This window comes from Megalops cyprinoides, chromosome 2 (assembly GCF_013368585.1).
Source record: "Megalops cyprinoides isolate fMegCyp1 chromosome 2, fMegCyp1.pri, whole genome shotgun sequence".
Lineage (NCBI taxonomy): Eukaryota > Metazoa > Chordata > Actinopteri > Elopiformes > Megalopidae > Megalops > Megalops cyprinoides.
This window is the reverse complement of record NC_050584.1, coordinates 12,802,497-12,824,233: the sequence shown is the minus strand read 5'-3', so window position 1 is coordinate 12,824,233 and position 21,737 is coordinate 12,802,497. Positions and strand designations below refer to the sequence as shown.

At 42.3% G+C, this 21,737-nt stretch overlaps 1 protein-coding gene across 3 annotated transcripts; it reads left to right on the top strand.

The window, feature by feature from the left end:
* Positions 1–5,728: 5,728 nt before the first annotated feature.
* Positions 5,729–20,163, top strand: blvra (biliverdin reductase A). Of its 3 annotated transcripts, none has more exons than XM_036521362.1 (8): positions 5,729–5,775; positions 5,896–5,990; positions 7,702–7,825; positions 8,140–8,259; positions 10,798–10,895; positions 11,642–11,749; positions 16,348–16,516; positions 17,337–20,163. In XM_036521362.1, exons 3-8 carry the CDS (start codon positions 7,707–7,709, stop codon positions 17,608–17,610), a joined length of 888 nt encoding a protein of 295 aa, XP_036377255.1. In that variant the 5' UTR covers positions 5,729–5,775; positions 5,896–5,990; positions 7,702–7,706; the 3' UTR covers positions 17,611–20,163. The 3 variants fall into 3 exon arrangements, with proteins under 3 accessions (XP_036377255.1, XP_036377256.1, XP_036377253.1); XM_036521363.1 differs by having other exon boundaries at positions 5,738–5,784; XM_036521360.1 differs by having other exon boundaries at positions 5,766–5,990.
* The last annotated feature ends 1,574 nt before the right edge of the window (positions 20,164–21,737 follow it).

Genomic DNA, 21,737 nt, shown 5'->3' with positions numbered 1-21,737 from the left:
TGGAAGCGGGACATCAAAGCGAAGACGGGGAGGAAGGACAGTAATAGCATGAACCTCCATAATGGTGACTCTGCCTCTGATCAGTGCGGAGTAAGTGTACTCAAAGCATTCTGTAACAATTCTGGTCTTTAACGGTATTGGCTCGAAAACACATTCCTCTCCAACCTAGCGTCTGCCAAATGAATAAATGTAAATGTATATGGAACGAATAACAACGAAAGGAACACTCTTTTCCTCAGTCTTGTCATATATTATTAATACCCCTGTGCTAAATCTTCTAATAAGATTGTGTCAGAAATTTAATTAACTACGCTATACAGAGAGAGAAAAAATATGGTCATAAAATTCAGTTAAAACTGAAACCCTGAAGTAATACAACTGGTAATTTAAACTTGGAATAATGTTAAATGAGAATAATATTTTTAAATCTGTCAAAAAGTTAACTTTTTATTTTTAAAAAAAAAATGTGATTATGAGACTTTGAAATTGGAGCCTGAGCATGTGAGGTTTCTGGGTTTAGGTCCTGCCATTGTGGTTTTGACATCCTTCCTCTGTAGCACTGAGCAGGTTTTCTGGTGCTTTGACCTGACCGCTGGTGTGGTCCACACGGCTGCATTTCTCTGTTGGACGGATGTTGTGGACCGACAGGGGTGGAGCTCCCAGACTGTCTGTAGTTGTGTGGTAAATCTCCAGATGTTCTAGCAGCCAACTGCCTTGCACAGAAAAGGCAAATTGTTCTTCGTAGCACAACACCATGAAGACAGGTTCACTCAGCCTGTAATATTACTATAGTACTAATACATTCCTTTACATGAAGCACCTTCTCGAATTTCAGATTGAGCTCACATTTTGATGTCTATTTCGAATGGTGACCTCTATAAACTTGTTGAGATATACAGCTTTCATTTTGCAGAAGTGCCCTTTTTTGACAGAGGATCAGAAATTCACTTCACAGCAAATAGTTTTCATGTGTTCACAAATATAACAGAGTTAGGTCTGCTGTAGTTTTCATCCATATAGCAGACCAGGAGATGCAGTTAGCACACTGAGTTAAAGAACTATCATGAGTCACAGTTTGAAACCCAGAGCAGACCAACCCCAGTTAAAAGGGTGTCGTGGCCTAGATATGTGGAGACAGATGCCTGTCAGTCAGCTGGAGTTTATAAGGGAGGAGGTGTGGTGAAAGCAGAGAGAGGCACACGTCTAATATAGAAGGTGATGTCACCCCCCAGTGTCCGAACAAGAGCATGACTGGTTTTCTCAGCAGGGGATCTGGACCTTGGGACTCAGTGCACATATCATATTGCTAGCTGTGGACATATAAAGTGAAAGAATCTGTCAAAACTCACAAAAAAGACAGAACTTAACTGGAATTCTTGCAGGCTGTCATTTTTCATCTTGACTTATTTGTCTTCTAGTGATCATTTCTGTGTTCTTATGACGTTTTAAACGTGAGAATAGTTGACAGTTCACCGATGGAAAAGGAACACACTGAGTGTTTGTGCCTTGGGCCCTTCCATGATTATACAGTCAGGAACTTACAGGTTCACCACAGCCTCATGCATAGTTTCTTTCAGTCCCAGCTGGTTTCCATTTAAACTGGGATTACAGAATTTCCGGCGTCTGCTTTGTCACACTGCGGACACGCTGTGTCCTCAGATACCGCCAGGCTAGGATTCATACATAATCCTAAGGGGCAGCAGGGATTCAGTTTAATTTCAGGGTATCCTCATAGTAAACAGTGTTTCTTTGGCACTTACAGATAGCTTTAATCAGTCTGAAAGTCAAAGTATTGGAAAAAAAAGTGTACAGCTAACACCAGGGCTGTAAATAGAAATAAAAAAAACAATGCTTTGTTGGCAGATTAAAAAAAGGTTTCGTGCGCCATTGGTAGTCTGACTTTGATCTTGTTGCAGGGTTTAAAAAAGGCAACATACTCTTTGGTATGGTTACCCAATGTGGTGATCTGTGTCTCATGGGTTTCAAGCTGCAATGGCAAAACAGTAAGACTATGTGGTTACAGGATTCCCTTTTCTATTTTAGCGACTGAAGCAAAAAGGATCGTTTTATTTTAAAAGTGTTTTATTATCAGTACCAATTACTGGTCCCTCAGTGGTGGAATGAACTTTCAATGGGGGCCAGGACAGCGGAATCTCTGGCCATCTTCCAACACAGACTGAAAACCCACCTCTGCATCTTGGTTCCACTTCAGGCCCCACCCCCTCACACCTGCTTACTTGTATAACTTGTAGTACCTTCTGTTCATTTATGTGTTGAAGTGCAATGTGTTTTGAATTCTGTGATCAGGTGACTGTAATGTATGGTAGTGTGTGCACTTAGCTTCCCTTAGTTTGTAGGCTGTCTAGTCAGGTTAGCACAAGTTAACATGTGGCAGGGCTTGAATGGTGTTATGCTCACACTCACTGGTCAAGGTGTGTTGTTAGCCTGGTCTGACACTGTTGCTCATTCAACTTGAATGGATACACTTCTGTTCTTTTGTGTGGACGTTGCTCTGAATAAGAGCATCTGCTAAATGGATGTAATGTAATGTAATTTATGATTTTTTAAAAATATTCCTAGCATGTTGAGAGACACTTGTAGTCTAACTTTCAGAAACATAATTGAGCCTGATATCGTCTGCATATCGTCAACCAGTGAGAACATACCTGTACACTCAAATAATCAGTGTAAAGACATAATATATTTCAATGTAGTGCATCCGCTACCCTTAACAGCTGTCATAATAGTCCTAAAATCTGTTTCACAATTTATTTCCCTAAGGCAATCATTTTACCATTTGTTAATCAGTCTATCAATTTTTCCACTATCCTGTTTACAGTGAAATACACTATTCATTTGATTTTACTGCCATCTAGTGCGCAAAAGGTATACATTTATTCATTTGGCAGACGCTTTTATCTAAAGCGACTTACATACGTGACAGTTGTTTTACAATGTTATCCATTTATACAGCTGGATATTTACTGAGGCAACTGTGGGTTAAATACCTTGCCCAAGGGTACAGCAGCAGTGTCCCAGCGGGGATTGAACCGGCAACCTTTCGGTTACGAGTCCTGCTCCGTAACCACTATGCTACACTGCCACCCACATATACTGTCACAGGTGTGTAAAATGTCTTCAAATAAGTGTGTTCAGTAGATTGCTGACATTTTGCTTTATTTCTTTTACTTAATTTTACATGATAAACAGTGTCTGGCATTAATACAGAACTTGGTTCTCTCATTTTGTTTAGTTACTTATTTCATTAAAGCTTACTAATTAAAGCTTATTAACAATGAAAAAGGCTGTAAAAAGAATAGCTAGCATAACCTGTGTTTGAGTGTGTGGAAAACCAAACAAAGCCTACAAGTGGCACCAGGCAGACCACCCAATCCAAGGTAGCAAAGGTTGAACCCACTGACAATGGGGATCTCCTTATGGGTCAGCTTCTTGTGGGCTCAATAGCCACCAGAGCCACAGCGGTAGTTTGTTCAGTTTAGGTTTATTTTATTTAATATTAATGGCACAGCAGAGATAGCCCAAACGCCAGGGTCATGGAACTGAGCAGGTGACTCCCACAGACAATGCTGCGAATTCTCAGCAAGTCCCAATACAAATAGCATATTCAAATGACCTTTGGTCATGGTGGGTGCCAGTCAAGCCAGAGTATACTGGTGTCCCAGCTAAAACAGTGTTTAACAAATGTTTAAAAATTGTGTACACCCCTGACAAATTTTGTATGCTGGGTCTCCCCATCCAGACTGCACTCAATTAGTCCCAACACCTCCATTCGGTTCAAACTTTCTGCCATGCGTTTTTCTCCCCCCTCTTCTGGTCAGTAGTTCACCTACTCACCTGCTTACCTGGAAGGGAGTCTGTCTCTGACTGCATGGTTACATTGTAGCATGGGCCAGATAAAACCCAAAACAAAAAGTGTGCATGTGCATGAGGGGTTGTGTGTGCCTGTAAATCTAACAATCTTACAAAAATCTAACAATATTGAGCGATATTATAGGAAGAATGTGATAAATAGGAAAAATGTGCAGCAGGACTATGAGCACAGTCAAGGTAGCATCTGTGTTAAAAATTCAGTGCATGAAGCCCCCGAGTACAGAATAGCTAGTAGAACATTAATGATTAAGCATCATGTTAAAAAAAAAAAAAAAAAAAAACAAGAGCAACACTACTTTACATCATACCAGCATGCACATACAGTACTGTGTAACAATGATCCATACCGGCAACGCTACCTGTTAGTTTTTGCTGCTCTACATAAGAGTAATTATTTTTCAGAGACTCTGTTTTGTTTTGTTCTCTCCATGGCAATCCCCTGGCCCCATCACTTTCAGAAACAAAATGGGAAAAGATTTATTTCTGTGATCACTGCTTTAGAGTCTGCATCTGGACCTACATCCTCTCGAGGAACATTGTAGAGCGTCAGGTAGCCTTATGCTCACGTTAAATGTATTGACATTGTAATATTCATAACAGCTCGATTTAGAAATAGGGAATTTTCCATATTTAAAGAGATGTAAAACCTCTTTGTCTCAGAAGTGTTTTCCTGCAAACTGTTTTAGGCCACTAGAGAACTGTCTGGCACACGTGATGGATTGGGGAGTAAGGTTATTACTCGTTGTAACAACTGGAGTCGTTACACTTCGGTACACTGGTGTTTTGAATGAATCAGGTTTTGTATTACATTACGACTGCAGCACCAAACGTGACAGCTCCTCGTCTGCTGTCTTTCAGTCCACTGGTACCCCTTCGTTGTCAGCGTGATTAGGTTATTGAATTCATTATAGTGTAACAGTTTGCGATGGGTTTGGTTTTACATTCCAGACACAGAACGGTGAATGTAGCGTAATCCATTTGGAAACCTATCCATATGGCTGACAAACGAATTAATATGGGTTATCGCACCGGCCTCGAATCTTTGCCTGTCAAACACACCGAGTTAAACTTTGATTGGCTTAAACATCCCATGTGACGAGTATAAACCAATCAAGTTTGAATGCGTTGAATTTGCAACAAACAAAATGGAACTCGCCTGATCTGTGGTTGTGGCGCGTAAATGTTATCTTTGTTGTTTTTTATGTAGCATACAACACGCGTTAATCTATTATTGGCTTGGATGCAACATATGGCGTTAATCAAAGGAAAAAAACGCACTGTAGACGAACAAAACAACCGAGTCATCTCTTGTGTGTGCAGTCTACGTCATGTCTCCCGCTGTCGCATGTGCGAGCAAAGGTTGTAGAGAATTAAAGATCCGTTACTGCTAGTGTAATGTTTAGTGAAATAGTAACGTGTGTCTGACGCTGAGACTGAGTGGAAAACAGCAATAAAACGAATACATCAACCTCAGATGAATTAAGTGCACGTAAAAAAGCCACTCTACTCGTTTTAGACGGAAACGGTGCGTAATCTGCAGTTACTGTCTGCAATACAGTACCACTGGCCTGCACAGTGAGAAGAGTAATGGCGTGAACGAAAAACGTAATTCATGTCTAGGATTACAGATCTGAATATGCAAAGTACTAAACGGTCAGTTGTAATGATGTCGTGTTCACATAAATACATTGGTTTATTTGGTTGTAATAAATGTGGACAGGAGGCTATCGTTAACTCTGGTTACACAAATCTCGAGAGAGAGCAGTTACTTAGCTTGTCTTGATCCACCATCTTTGGCCAGAGTTATGAAAGTTCTCCCGAATTAGTTATATCACTACTTGAGACACGCGTTGGTTACATTGAGTTGGTCACAGCAAGGCGAGGGTAAGTCAGGTCAGCCACACAGATGCGATCACCGATCTGAGGCAACGAAGGTTAAATATACCTTAAACTTGCTTTATAGTCTATTCTTTAAGCCATCGGCGGAATGTCGCTATTTTTCAGATAAGTTCCGCCGGCGAGAATCATACCATTTAGCCGTTTTGCAGCGTTTTTTTTATTCCAGCGGATCAAGGGCTTTCAGCTTCCGCATCTCTAAGGTACCATTTGCAAATCCATGCGACATGTTTCATTGTGATTCAATTTAAATGATTGTTTCTGTCAAGGACTTAGTCTCTTATGAAGCTAATGTCATATTTCGCACCCATGTGATGTCAGAAATTTGTGTATGGTAAACATAGGCTACTAAGCTTCTGCTGTATTTGCAATTTGTACGTAGTCTACTGTCCGGAGAGTGGTATGATTTGAATGTCAAATGTTCACAGTGATAGTAAAAAGACATTTCACAATATTTGTAAACTCTGCGGCAGAGACATTTCTTTCTTAAACGCGTTGGTATACAGTAGGCGGTGGCATTGTATGTCTTAGCCAGATAACATAATCGTTTAGTGCCGTAGCTTCAGTTAACACTCCACACTACATGATACTAACGTTATGCCAGAAGTAACGCGTGTACATGTGTTTTCTGTGTAAGACGGATTGGTTTAGTCTAATTGTAACTCTATTTAAATGCATTGTGTCACAATATGTTAGTGCAAGTGATCTGTAGAAGACGAGCTGTAAAAAAAAATTACATTTTCTCTTTGGGCTGTTGCAGTATGTAGAATTTCTGGTGCACTTGAGATTAGGCACACATCTACTGAGCAGGCTTTTTTAAATGCATTCTTGCCTGTGAACTGGAAATTATTAATGAATGATCTGCAGAAAACTGTAGCCACCTTTTCTTATAATAAATTCATGACAAATTTTAGGCACCTTTTTTTCTAGCACTTTTTTTTTCCCCAAAGTGAATAAAATGACAAATGTTTTCAGATATAGCCGCAGCATGTCTAAAATCTCATCAGTACATGGGACACTGATTAAACACATCATGCTGAAAGTTCCTTCTCCATTAGTAATGTGTTCTAAGGTGGGTAATATTATGACAGGGCCTCTAATACACCGATGTTGGTGCTGTAGCAGTCTATTTTTAATACAGTTTTCCAGGTCGTCCATAAAATACTTAATGCAATTCACAGTCATTCTTTGGTAATGCACAAATTTCAATATGTCTGTCTGTAATGCGTCCACATATTTAGGCTAATCAGCTTTTTTTTTTTTGGCGAATTCAAATTAATCCAAAGGCTTATTTGTGGCCACAGGTTTTACAAAACCATGAAGTTGCCATCAGTACTTTGTTTTCAACATAACATTGCATTGATTTTGCATGTGTGTGTGTCACAACCCTTACACACCAAACTTAAAAATATAAACTGACTGAAAGGCATTGTGCAATTATCTTGTTATTGCTCAGTCTTGGCGGTCAAAGCTTTCTAGGAGGAATTGCATAGCTTTGCTGAGGTAAGCTATACTGACAGTGGTTAGAGACAAATGGTGTCACATTTCCAAGGGTGTTTTGGGTTTGGCTGGACGGCGGTTGGTAAAGTCGTGCACATCATGTGCACACATGTTTGTGTGTCTGCTTCTGCGCAGGTGTTTGCCTGCACTTTAGTACTAGAACACATTCGTCTGCATGCATTGACTTGTTTTTCTTATTACTTGGGGGAGGCATTTTAGGTCAACACTAAAGGTAGGCCTTAGGACGACCGGTCTGTCAAGCTGGAGCAGGAAACCATGTGTATTTTTCCCACTTCCTTCAGCTTCCTCACATGTCCTGTCTTGTGGTCAGAATATGAGATCGTGTTTCAAGGGGCGTGTGCCCCTCGCCAGTGACTCCTCTGACCACGTCCCTATGTGTGTTGCCCACCCCAGGGAGAATGTTTGGCACAGTGGTAGTGGGGGTCGGGACGGCGGGCAGGGTGAGGATCCGGGACCTGCTCTCCCCCCTGCCCAGCAGTGCTGCTGAGAAGATGACCGTCAAGGGCTTCGTGTCCAGGTGGGTCACCTGCCGCAGTTATGGAAACACTTCTACAGCACAAGTAGCAATATTTTTGAGCTAACTGCATGTATGCCACAATGTAAAACATCTCCCTTACTGAAACTACATTGAACAAATATCCAACTCCGACACTCTTTGATTGTTAAGCTATTAACGGAGGAGATTTGAGCCCAGTTAATGTTTCCAACACTGTCAACACCAGCTGGTTTTTCCAGTACATTATTTAATTATTTAAAATCAGTGCTGTTGAAAAATGACTGGGGGGAAAAATTCATGTGTGTGGTCAGAGAGTTCACTGTCATACTCCACAGGAGGCCACTGGAAGAGCAGCAGGGGGTGAAGCAGATTCCCCTGGAGGAGGCCCTAGGCAGAGAGGACATTCAGGTCGCCATTGTGTGCACTGAGAACGTGTCTCACGAGGAGTATATCCGGTATGCTCGCAGTGTGGCCTGGTGCTGACAGCTGTCACCTCATATGACCCTGACCTTTTGAAAACAACTGGAAAAAAAAAAAACTTGTTGGCTTTGTTCTGATCTTGGTTAGCACTAACCTTGTAGCTCCTAGTCTATATGAAGGGAGGGTCATGTTGTACTAGCGTTTACTAATGTCTGTGACGCTAGCCTGTTACATTTTTACTTTTTTCTGTGCAGCTGAGTCATGTGTGCCTTCCACCAAATAACCACGAGGTGGCAGCAAAAACATATTTTATATTGTACATCTGCACACAGTTCTATAGTAGATGCTGTTTTGTAGAGCATCTGTATAAACAGTATTATACATTAAAATGAAAACAGTTTAACTGAAACAAAACAATGTGGCAATCAACATAATGCTGTAAGCACGCTTGTCACAGTGAAGTGAGGTCTGTCATGAACAACTTGGTGGTTTGATGTGTTTGATGTAAAAATGTAGCAAATACCTGTATGGGAATTGGGATCATTGTAGAGTCCAGATTGTAGAAGTTTATTCAGCAGCGTAAATTACATTATGTGGTGCAGGGTTTCCATACAGTACTGGTTCAAAGGTCACACCCTTTTAGGAGGAAAAGTAGAAAAGTAAGGCAGCTGCCAGAGTGAGACTTGTGTGACAGAATTTCAGACCAATTACTCTTAACTCAGTTCCTTTTACTGGAGGCAGTACATTTTTGGGGCATGACATTCAGAAAAAGACATGCGTTGCCATTACCTGTGAAAATGCATTTCGAATAATTACTTCAATCATAGTGAGGCGTTATCAGAAGGAGTTTGTGCTTCATCTGGTAACGGTCTTCAGCTCAGTTTCTGGACTGACTCCTTGAGAGCAAGGATGCTTATTATATGCGTCAATTGCAGCGCCTCAATAGTGTGGTCTGAGCTGAACATCTTCTGAGGGATCTTAGCCTCAGATAGCAGTTTCCAAAGTCCAGCAGCGATACAGGTGACAAACAGAACGTAACGCCTGTGCCTGATAAACAATGGTGTTTCATCGCCTCTGGATCTACACTGGTACACTCTGCATCCGGAAGGGTGCAAGCCCTGTATTGTGGGTAGCTGTGCTTTTGGCTGCATGGTTGTACCTCATTTTTAACCAAGATAGACAAGGGCATGTTCCGCCGAACCCTAATGGGGCTCGGAATGATTTATACAGGAGGATAAAAAAACATTACCGTAATTAAATAGCCCAGAATTGTATTCATCACTCCAGAGCGTGGAAGGGAGTGGGAAACAGGCCTCTGAAGAAGGGAGAGTTATTTCAGGCCCGTCTTAATGAAGTGTTTAGAACATTATCATGATTCACTGTCAGCTGTTATTTGGGCTAATTATCCCCACTGAACACCGGGAGATGTCCTTCACACAGCAGATACCGGCGGCCAGAGCCGTTCGGGTAAAGCGCCCTCGTCATACGTTGAGTTATTCCCATGCCTGCTTTGCCCCTGCCATGAAAAAAAAAAACTCCAAACATAAGACAGTCCAGTTTTAGACAACCACTGCAAGACAGGACGCAAGTCTGGCCAGATGCAGGCGGCTCCTTGCACAATTTAGATGCTAGGTTGACGTGATAATGGCGCTTTGAATTGTGTAGCATGTCTCAGTTATGGATCTGAAAGTGTTCTGCATAATTGAAGCAAAGCTGTAGGCCTACCGCCGATGTTGTAGCACCCACCTGGGCGATGCATGGCATCCCATGGACCAGTTTCCCCATACATCAGCTGCAGCAGAAAGGCAAAGAGTCATTGAGCCAATTAAATGGGGGTATGATTAGGTGGCCTAATTAAAAGAGCCAGACTGGGAGCTGAGCCAGGACGCCGGGGTAGAACCCTTGTCTTTGCAGTAAGTTCCCTGGGATGCTTTGAGGACGCAGGCCAGAGTCAGGGCATCAGTTCTAAATTTTGCCCAGAGACAGGCCTGCTCGCCAATATAATTCACCTTTTGCCTCTCATGCTTCTACGGAAGCAATTTTTCACTGGAAAAAAGAACTATTTTTTAGTTATTCTTTATACATGTAGGGTACATATCTTACAGATCTGAGAAGGACTTTTGAGGAGCAGAAAGGAGAGATTGGGGTTTTACAACAGCAACAAGAGAGGTTATGAATATTAAAATCATACCTATCCACTCTGAGGAGAAGGCAGCTCAAGTGATCTCATAAGTGGGTTGTCTGAATAAAATATCAAACTTTTACTGTATCAAGTGAACCAAAGCATTATTAGACAGAGTGAGGTAATGTAAGGAATGAGGAAATATAATTCTTGCTTCTCTACCTAATTTCATTTGGTCAGATCTCTAACATTGTTTGCTTCCATCTCACGTGCGAAGTTAGAAAATAAACAGCCAGAAGCTAGTAGTGTTATACATTGCACTCCAATTAACTAGATTTGATTTCCTGCAGCGCCGTGATGATCCCAGTATGGCTGCGAAACAAAGGATGTGGTTGCAGCTGTTCTGTTCACAAGTAACGGCTGTGCCCCCCCTCCTTCCTCTTGAGCACAGGAAGTTTCTGGAGGCTGGGAAACACGTGTGTGTGGAGTATCCCATGAGCCTGAGCTACGCCGCCGCCAAGGAACTCTGGGAGCTGGCAGAACAAAAGGGTAAGCAAGAGTTTCACATCCACTGCCAGCCACAGAACCACTGAAAACAGCGCCACAGAGATTGCCCCTGCTGTCGTATGTCGTCAGACGTGACCGTTTGTTGGTGACTTCTGCCTGCCTCTGATGTCTGGGACGGCTTTGGGACAGTTTACTTTGCTGTAAGAGCATTCTGACTGAGTGGATAAAAGTCTTTGATGTGGCAGTCTCTGCGTTTGATCGTCTAACAGCAGGAAATACTCGATAAACTGTGAGGTGCTTGCGAAATGGGTTCAACTGTGGGAGCATAACTGCATTCTTACACTCGAAGCCCACAGAGAGAACACAGATGTGTTTCGGCCATGTTTTAGCCCACTTGTGGCCATGTTTCAGCAACTTTTTTGGCAATTGACTATGGTCTGTGCAGACAGTATTTTAATGTTGCCATTCTGAACCAACATAAAACAGCTCATTTTCAAACAAACTCTTCTGTCTGGAACTGATGCAGTGAAATTGCCCGGGGCTCATCAAAAGAGAACCATACTGGTTTGGATCTGGTGCTTCTTTTTGCTTTGAAGTGGGGTCAGCCATGTTTGCTTGGCCAGCTCATCAGATTACATAAAATGCGGGCTGAGGGGCTCGTTCCAAGTGTCAAATATCTGAGAATAATGTCTGTCCATCCAAGGCGTAGATGCACAGTGTTTTATAGTTGGTGGGTAGCCCATGTCCACCTACACCATTGTGACCCTCCCTCTTCTACTGTTTGGCAGGAAAGGTGCTCCATGAGGAGCACATTGAGCTCTTGACAGCCGACTATAAGCAGCTAAAGAAGGATGTGGCCGGGAAGAGCCTTCAGGAAGGAACCCTTCACTTCACAGGTGAGAACAGCAGGGCGGGGCCACATAAGGAGTTTGGCCAATCAGGGTAAAGACTCTATACCCTGAATCTGGGATGTAGGGAATGGGGGTGTCAGCTCCCTCCACAGCTCCCTCCGCACCCCTAATTAAATATGGACGCTAACCTGTTTGTTCCCCCACAACCCACCATACACCATAAACATATAATCTGAAGTCTGCACATCACCAGCAACTCTGTGCCATTGAGCCTTTGAGCCTACCCTTCAAACCTGCATGTTTGGCTGCAGTTTGCCATCCATACTTCAGGTCAATCAGGTGATGCAGGATGTGAGGCCTAGGATGGAATCAGCAAGCAGAAATCCCTAGTTAGAGATTAAAGATCATGGTAAAACGGCTCGGCACACAAAAACACTGCACAAGGTGTGTGGTAAAGACTGATAAGAAGGATATGAGGAATGGATGAGTCAGGCCCTGGCAGCTATGAGATCATGAAGGAGAGAGTAAGTTGTGTAGGCCCTGTGCAACCCTTCCCAGATATAGCTGTGTTCAGGTATGTGTTCCACCGCTCGCTCCAGATTTAAGCTCGTGGAGACGCCACGGTGCTTGTGATTCGCTGAAGAAAAGAGCCGCTCTTGATGTTCATCAGTGAATGTTAATCGCAAACCCAAAATTATTCACTCACGCAGAGAGGCACAGCTGAACTGAAAGGTTTCAATTGCACAGTGTCTTGTGTTTTCAGATATTGAAAATTGAAGTTTAAAGCACTCACTGATTGGTGTACCAAAACAGTGAAGTAACTGAAAGCTTTGTGTAATGTCTGGAGATATTTAATTTTCCTGTGTGATTTTGAGTGTTTTGGGTTTTTTTGAAATGGGCACCAGAGTTTTTCTTGATCATGGTTTACAAAGCATGAGTCAGAAGCTGCCTAATACTTCCAGGATGAAAGATCACTTTTTAATATTTTCACATTCTAAGGATCAAATTGAAATACACTAAATGGACAAAAGTATTCGGACGCATTCTGACCATTACATTGTAATGACATTGTATTCAAATACATATACTTTAATATGCAGTTGGTCCCCCTTTTGCTGCTATAACAGCTTCCACTCTTTTTGGAAGGCTTTCCATAAGATTTTGGAGTGTTTCTGTGGGAATTTGTGCCCATTCATTCTGTAGAGCATTTATGAGGTCAGGCACTGACGTTGGACGAGAAGGTCTGGCTCGCAATCTCCGTTCCAGTTCATCCCAAAGGTGCTCGATGGGGTTGAGGCCAGGGCTCTGTGCGGGCCAGTCAAGTTCTTCCACACTAAACTCATCAAGCCATGTCTTTATAGTCTTTGCTTTGTGCACTGGGGCACAGTCATGTTGGAATAGAAAAGGGCCTTCCCCAAACTGTTGCCACAAAGTTGGAAGCATAGCATTGTCAAAAATGTCTTGGTATGCTGAAGCATTAAGATTGCCCTTCACTGGAGATAAGGGGCCTAGCCCAAACCCTGAAAAACAGGTGTGGCCAAATACTTTTGTCCGTATAGTGTATTTCTGACCTGATTCTGAGGTATGTGTGTGTGCGTGTGTGTGTGTGTGTGTGTGTGTCTGTCTGTTAATGTGCTCTATATGTGACTCGTATGATGTGGATCATTCAGTACAGCAAAGCTTGTTGCAGTGTTTGATGGTTTGGCCAGCATACGGCCTCCTTGTTATTGATGGGACTGAGTCCGTCCTTGCTCATTACAGCCGCAGCAGGGGATGCCACTGTTAATGCATATAAATGTGCTTTTCCAGAGCTGCCATAAATGAAGCATAACGGCCATTATTAACCAAATATGCTGCATGAGATGAATTGTTGTGACACACTACCTGACAAGAGGACATTTTTCAGTATCCCCCCCCCCCCCCCACTTCACCCCCCCAGTAGCAAGTGGTGTAATGCATGACTGTATATCCAAAGACATATGCTGCTATCATGCTACTTTCTTCAGCTTCCCTCTAAACATTTTCATTAGAGTATTGCCACAGGAGTTTTAACAGTACACGTCCAAATACTCCAAAACACCACAAAATGTCTTACACGGAAATGGCTTGGTGGTAGTCACTGCTAACTGCTACACAAGGCATTTCCTATCAGAATGTACTGTAAACAAAGTCATGTCGAAGGGACTTAGAAATTGTCCAATTAACATTTGTCACCAAATGTTTACTTCACATGGTACACTATATGGCCAAAAGTATGTGGACACCCCTCCTAATTATTGAGTTCGGGTGTTTCAGCCACACCGATTGTTAACAGGTGCATAAAATCAAGCACATAGCCATGCAATCTCCATAGACAAACCTTGGAAGTAGAATGGGTCGTACTGGAGAGCTCAGTGACGTTAAACATGGCACTGTCATAGGATGCCATCTTTGCTACAAGTCAGCCTGCAAAATTTCTGCCCTGCTAGATCTGCCCTGGTCAACTGTAAGTGCTGTTCTTCTCAAGTGGAAGCGTCTAGGAGCAACAAGAGCTCAGCCACGAAGCGGTAGACCACGCAAACTTACAGAGCAGGGCCGCCGAGTGCTGAAGCGCGTAGCACATAAAAACCGCCTATTCTCTGTTGAATCACTCACTACAAAGTTCCAAACTGTCTCTGGCTGCAACATCAGCACAAGAACTGTGCGTTGGGAGCTTCATGAAATGGGTTTCCATGGCCGAGCAGCTGCACACAAGCCAAACATCACTATGCGCAATGCCAAGCGATGGCTGGAGTGGTACAAAGCACGCCGCCAACGGACTCTGGAGCAGTGGAAACGTGTTCTCGGAGTGTTGAATCATGCTTCACTATCTGGCAGTCTGGTGGACGAATCTGGGTTTGGCAGATGCCAGGAGAGCGCTACCTACCGGAATGCACAGTGCCTACTGTAAAGTTTGGTGGAAGAGGAATAATGGTCTGGGGCTGTTTTTCAGGGTTTGGGCTGGGCCCTTAGTTCCAGTGAAGTGTAACATTAATGCTACAGCATACAAAGACATTTTAGACAATTGTATGCTTCCAACTTTGTGGCAACAGTTTGGGGAAGGCCCTTTCTTGTTCCAGCATGACTGTGCCCCTGTGCACAATGCAATGTCTGTAAAGACATGGTGTGTCCACAGATGCTCTTTTGGCTGAATGGGGACAAATTCCCAGACAAACTCCAAAATCTTGTGGAAAGCTTTCCCAGAAGAGTGGAGGCTGTCATAGCTGCAAAATGGGGGGGGGGGAGGGGGGGGCTGGGATGACAACTCCATATTAATGCCCATGGTTTTGGAATGGGATGTCCAATAAGCTCATATAGGTGTGATGGTCAGGTGTCCACATACTTTTGGCCATATAGTGTATTTTTCTGGCAGATGAATACTACTATATGAATATTTGCTAGGGGTGCTATGAAAAAAGGTTTAATTTATTTATTATTACTTACGAATTAATAGTTAAAACTAACTATAATTTTTGTTCATTATTGCATTTGTAAGGACATTAAGCATAAGTTCGATCAAAATGTCTTTGAATGCATGTTTTCCATTATCTTAATCAGGTGTGTGCAAATTTATGACTGGTGCTGTACATTGTGGTCTTCCTGGTGCACACCATTTTTTTCCATCTGACAAAGAGTTCCCATAATGTGAACTGTAAATTTTTTAACATGCTCATCCCGATTATTAGTTTGTATCTGAGGAAAAAGCAAGAATTCAGGAGCAACTGAACTGTAGTGCCATGAAATATCCTGCAGAGGGCAGCAGAGTCCAGGAGGATGACTTCTGTCTTATGGGTTCATCGTGTTCAGGCACACACACATATACACACATGTGCACGCGCACACACACACACACACACATACACACACATACATGGCGCAATAGTAAGTGTGCAGGAGAATGCAAATAAGGTGGTAAAGGCTCAAGGGCTTGCCGACACACTGTCAAACACCACCATGAGAATGAAGTGAGAGACAGGGTCTGCTGGTACACACATTGACTCTTGTGCTACTGTAATAATCAGAATGGTGGAGTAGACTTTCTGTCGAATGCATGTTATTCATGAACACTTGAGCAAATAAATGCAGAGGTCCATGTATCATGGTTGGATTAGTCTTACCAGCCATTAAGGCGCTCTCCTATTGAAAGCTTTTGAATTAAATCTTATGACCAGAGATTCCTGGACCAGTTCATTCCCCTGAAGGACTCTGAAGGAGGTCTGCTCCAGTCCTTGTTAAAAATGGAGTAGATAACAGAAATAGCACTGAGGGCGCTGTAGGGGAAAACTCAGTAAGTAAGTATTAAAAGCACAGGATGATGGAAGACCTACTTGTTGGGTGATTCTGGTAATTTGTATGTTTGCTAGAAGTCAGCAATGTAATGCCATAATTAGAAGGGAAGGTCATTTTAAAAATCATTTATAGGTAATTTCCTAAATCTTTTCCAAATTAATAAAAGGGTCCTTAACATTGTCAAGAAATCGGCCTGGTGAGCACTTAGCCACATATTATCTTTATCACTTTATCTTCCAGTGAAAGTCTTTACCCAAGTAGGAAGTACAGAGCAGTAGCACTTTTTGTAGAATGTGTCCTGATCCTCTTGTATCCTCTTGGTTCATGTTCCACAGGAGGGCCTGTGCCGTCCGGTTTTGGGTTCATGGCCTTCAGCGGCATCGCCCGCCTAACCTGGCTGGTGGACCTGTTCGGAGAGCTGACCGTCACCTCTGGCAGCATGGTGGAGGACAGGGAAAAGCAGCACATGAAGATGACCGCACAGTTTCTCACCCAGGAGCAAAGGTCCATTCTAAGCCATCCAAGTCACTACACACTCAAGGACCTTTTGTTCAGAATACTGATGACAGTTTTGGCCTGTGAGCCACACACACACACACACACACACACACACTCACACACACACACACTCACACACACACGCACACACACACACTCACACACACACACACACACACACACACACACAGTCCCTCTTTTTAAAAACTTCGGTGGACTAAGATGTATAATTGAAAGTTCTTTGAATAATGTACTTTGTATACTGCTATACAAAATTCTCTTAATAGGTAATATAGTGCTTTTGAGATTATATTACCTCCATCAAAGTCTGTCGTAACTGAAAAGGACCTCATTATTGTCCAGAATTGGCAACTGATTGAATTTGATGCAGGATTATTTGACCGCATGCTACTTTCAGATCAGCTTTCATTGTATTTTTGACAAATTCAATTACTGAGAGCCAAGTCCACATCAAAATGTCTATCCTAGTCACCAATCAAAACTTACACTTAACTTTTTCATTTATGTCAAGGAATTACATGTGACCAAAGGTATTGACAACGTGATTCTAGCTCTTGGGAATGACTGTTTGAATGACCATACATCAACGCGGTGTGGCTTGAAAAATTGATGTGTTATTGAAATGTCCCTGGAGACTGAATAGACAGCGGAGGCATTTGCTGTCACATATTACACAGCACAATTACCTTGTATTGTGTGTAGCCCCAATCCAGCTCACTTTTTCACTATGAGAGTGTTTAATCACATGCCAAGAATGAGTCGCACAGGTGGTCATGGTGACCTTGTTTCTGGGCATTGTCAGCAGGCAGCTCACCTGGATCGAGGAGAGGGGTCCTGGGCTGGGCAGGATGAAGAACATCAACTTCCGCTTTGACTCGTGCGCCATGGACCGGCTGCCGGAGGCCCCCCGGGAGCCCGTGGGGCTCTTCATGCAGGATCTTAACCTCTTCGGGCAGAAGCTGTTGGGGCAAGTTCCGCCAGAGCAGCTGCGGGCAGAGCGCAGGCGCGTCCTACACTGCCTGCAGCTCGCAGACCGCATCCAACAGCTGTGCCAACCACCAGCACAGGGCGGCGTCTAGACGGAGCCCGGCTGCGCAGCTGCATCCCCAGCTGCGCAGCCAGAGCCCGTCTGCGTAGAGGGAGCCTGACCCAATTTATCCCGGTTCTGTCTACGCAGATGCATAGGCGGGGCACCCAAGCTGAGGCTGCCATCCATATCACCGGCAGTAATGAACTTTACATATTTCCTGCGTGTTGACATGGCACTCTGTTTCCCTAATGTCACCCCAGGCAGCTTGGAGGGTTGTTCAGTACCGCACAGCTCTAGTGTTGAGCCTTTCTGAGATTATGCGGCAGTACACTTTAGAAGTTAATTAGACTCTCTGAGACGCACAATTTGGCAGGAACAGATGTGGTCAAAGCAAATGCAGCAAAAACTCTGGTTTTCTTAGAGAAATTAAAAAACATTTAAATGTCTGACTAAAACAACTAACCAGTAGTATTCATTGTTGGCAAATCTCAGTAAAAGTGAACAGATTACTTTGTTACTGATTTATTTATTAATCCATGCATAATCAAGTCATTTGTCTTTTATGGAATTCTTCTAACCATTTTTGTCTTAGGTCATTTTGTTATATAATGTTTTTGAAATGGAGATTTTCATAAAGCACTAAACATATTGTCTTTTTGAGAGGGAATTGAAGGGAAAAAAAACAGAAAATCCAGGGCCAATTGGGGAGAAAAACTGGAAAATTATTCCTGGACCCCAGGAAAAAGGCATTGAGTAACTCATGTAAAATAGAGGCAGTTTACTGTCACAGAGATGGCTTGGTGGCCTTAGGGGACCTTTATTTCTTAACACTGGCTATAAAGATTGTTGTTTTTTTAGTTAAGACCTAAAAAGTTAAGATTGTGTTTGACTCCCAGACAAAATTTGGTATGCTGCTCCATAATTGAGGGGCTCTGTGTATCAAGTTTCTACCACCAGATTTAGTTTTTTTCTATTTTTGCAACCAGCAATAAGGTAGCCTCAAGGTTTTGAGTAGTTTTAGAAGAGGTTGGACTCTTGTAAAGATAAAGAGTGAAGAAGTGTGTGAGAGGATGAGTATATCACCTTTTATTTGTTCTATTTTTTTTATCAAAACTTGAATCTAGGTTTTATTTTCCTTGATTGAAAATTCGGACAATATAGATGATGGAAGGGTATGACAGTAGTTAAAAAGACTGTCAGAAATGAGAGAATCCCTTTGGTTTTGTTGAGGGTTGCTTGCATTTCACTGTACATCATCTTTGTTTAAGGGAATGTGTGTGGGCTGTATGCCAAGGACCACGTTTTTCTGACTGGCTTTTTCATCCTGAGAGTTGCAACGAAAGGCTGTAGAAACCTCACCCCCATGGCCAAATTAGCAAGGTTGCTGTCAGCTGGAATACTCATCAGGGTTGGCCCTCTTCAGGGTTGTATTTTCCTCCCATCTCTGCCAGGTTTTGGATAGATTAAATATACTTATCTCGTTCATGATCATTTTGTTCAGAACACTTTATTTTACTGTTTTTGTGCAGGTCGCACATTTAAGGGAAATGATATAGCTTGTCAAAGATGTTCCGGGTAAAACTGAGACCCCCCCCCCCAGTCCTGAATAGGCTATTAAAGTGGTCTTGCAATGCGTTTTTATTACACAACAGGAATTCAACTCACTGAAGTAGTCTGTTCTGATAGCTTTTTTCATATTTTCCTGAAAAATAAAAAACTGACACAAACAGAGACAAAACGAAGAATTGAATATTTATGGCGATTTTATTCACCAGCACCAATGCTACATGCAGGTTAGTTGGTTAGTAATTTAGTGTATAGAGGGTGCATGGGGGAATAAAGGCAAACAAATGCCCGTGTTTGGATTGTAAAGGTAGATGCTGTCCTGTCACTCAGCCATCATGCTGACCAGAGGCCTGTTTCATATTTCTTAATTGGTAGCGTAGGAGTCCTGTCTCTAGAGTCTCGCAATCTGCCTGTGACATGTCAGTCTGCTATGGCTGACAGGTGGTGGTGCTGTTCACAGGAACCTGATACATTTTGAAGCATTACACTGAAAGCATTTTGTTCAGGCTTTATTATTGCCCTGTCTTGTAGCCTCATATCCATCTCTTTCATATTGTGTAGTGTGTGCACATTCTGGATATGCATTTAATGTACTGGAGTTCCAGACAGGACACTTGACACCATAGCCATGAGCAAGGGTACAGTTCAAATGGGTTAAAAATGAATGACATGTAAACTGAATTGTAATCCACTCTGTATGTGCTAAGTAAATATAACCTGCATGTATAAATGTTTTACTGTGTTTTATACAGGGACCTGCCTGGTTATTTCCAAGGCACTCCCAGCCTTTCATTACTCTTGTCTCATCCAGGAATCATTTTCAGTGAGCCTCTGAATTCACCGCGACGTCACCACACGGTGCTGTGGTCAGAACACAAGCACTGTGTCACAAATGGCAGCATCTATACACTTAACTGTAACAATTTCCATACAGGTCCGGTCTCAAACACCTGTGGAGAAAACCAGTTGCTACTAGCGGACGTTTTGAAGAAAAACACGTATTATTTATGTCGTAGTGGCTTTAGGTCTCTGTTTGTGAGGCTTTGCGTTTCCTACAACTCCTTACTTAGTACCTGTTGTACATCTTGTGTGATCTAATGCCATCTGAAAAGCATGATTTCGGATGAAAAAATGGGTTTAGGAGCAGTGACCGCTGCTGCTCTCAGCTCCATTTCTGCTTTCTGTGGAACAGGAAGGCATTACATTTTTGAATATCCTTGCAGAAGCACTGGATGTGTGCGCAATAACTGGTTGACTAGAGTCAACAAGACTTTACAAGTAGCAGTGTAGTTTCACAGTATGAGCGATAATGTTGTGCTTGATACATGTACATACCAGCTGCCTCAATTACTCAGTATTCTGATATTTTTCGTTTTGCTTTTTGCTTGTTTTGTTTTTGTATTTTTGCCTAAAATGAATTACGCTTGTTCAACAAGTTTGTGCTTTTTAATTGTAATGACATCCTTATTCTGTGTTCTTTTCTGCAGTGGGAGATTTATTCAATTATTGGCGCTTTTCAAAGTGATAGAGAGTAGCTGTTTACATATATGAGGTCACACATCTGTTTCTTTTTATACCAATTCAAATATACAAGCTTATAGACACTTAATGTGCTTCCATACAATATGAAAATGATCAGGCTTGTTACTCATTGTAACCTAGAATTTACCCTACCATCTGTTTAAATTAATTTGTGCTAATGATTGATACAAATTACGTGGGCCGTTCATTTGCAATGAGTCTGAAACTTGTTTTGTAAAAAAAGTTACATTTCTTAGATGGCAATTTATCAAATGCCTTCATAACAAAATAAACATTTATGCTCCACTGATTTTTTTTTCTTTTGTGAATTTTCTCATTTAAATCCTTCCTCAAAATAAATCAGTTGTGGTAATCTAATTTCTAACAGATTCTTTTCTCCTTTCTGGGAATTTCCAGACTGAACACACTGCTCTATCCCTGACCCTCATTTGCGTTTGACTTTCTCTTCACTTTCTGTCAGTCTCTGGGAAACCCTCTGGGATTACCCACCATGGAGCCTGTCTCAGCGTTAAGGTGGTTATTTACAGAAATATGTGGGTGTACACATGAAGATTAGATTATGTAATAGAATGGACGTAAAAGGTGTGCTGAGTAATAGAATACCCCTAAAAGGAGGGATTGTCAAACTGTACAGATCCCTTATGCTTGTGTTGGTAATTCACCATTTTCATACACAAGCAAGCTGGTCTTGGTTCAATACAGCTTGAGCACAGACTGCTCTCCCGACACCTTCAGTTTGGCTGGTGAGCGGGTTGCATTCCCCACAATTAGCCTGTCCGAGCTGCAGGGTACTTTTCCTTAGCAATAGCTTTGGCACGCCAAAGCTTTCCCCTGAGCATGAGTCATAATTCACTAATCTAAAGTCAGTTGCACCAGATATTTAAAAAAAAAAACCAAAGAGGAAAAAGTAGCTGCATTGTTATCGCACCATCAAAATCCATATCTAAGACATTTGTTATTGATTATTTCTTATTTTATCAGTCTGGGATTCAGAGCAAGGTTCAAGGTTGATTGAAGTCACATTAAAGTTGTATTACAGGGGCAACAGCATGAGCATAAGTGGAGAAT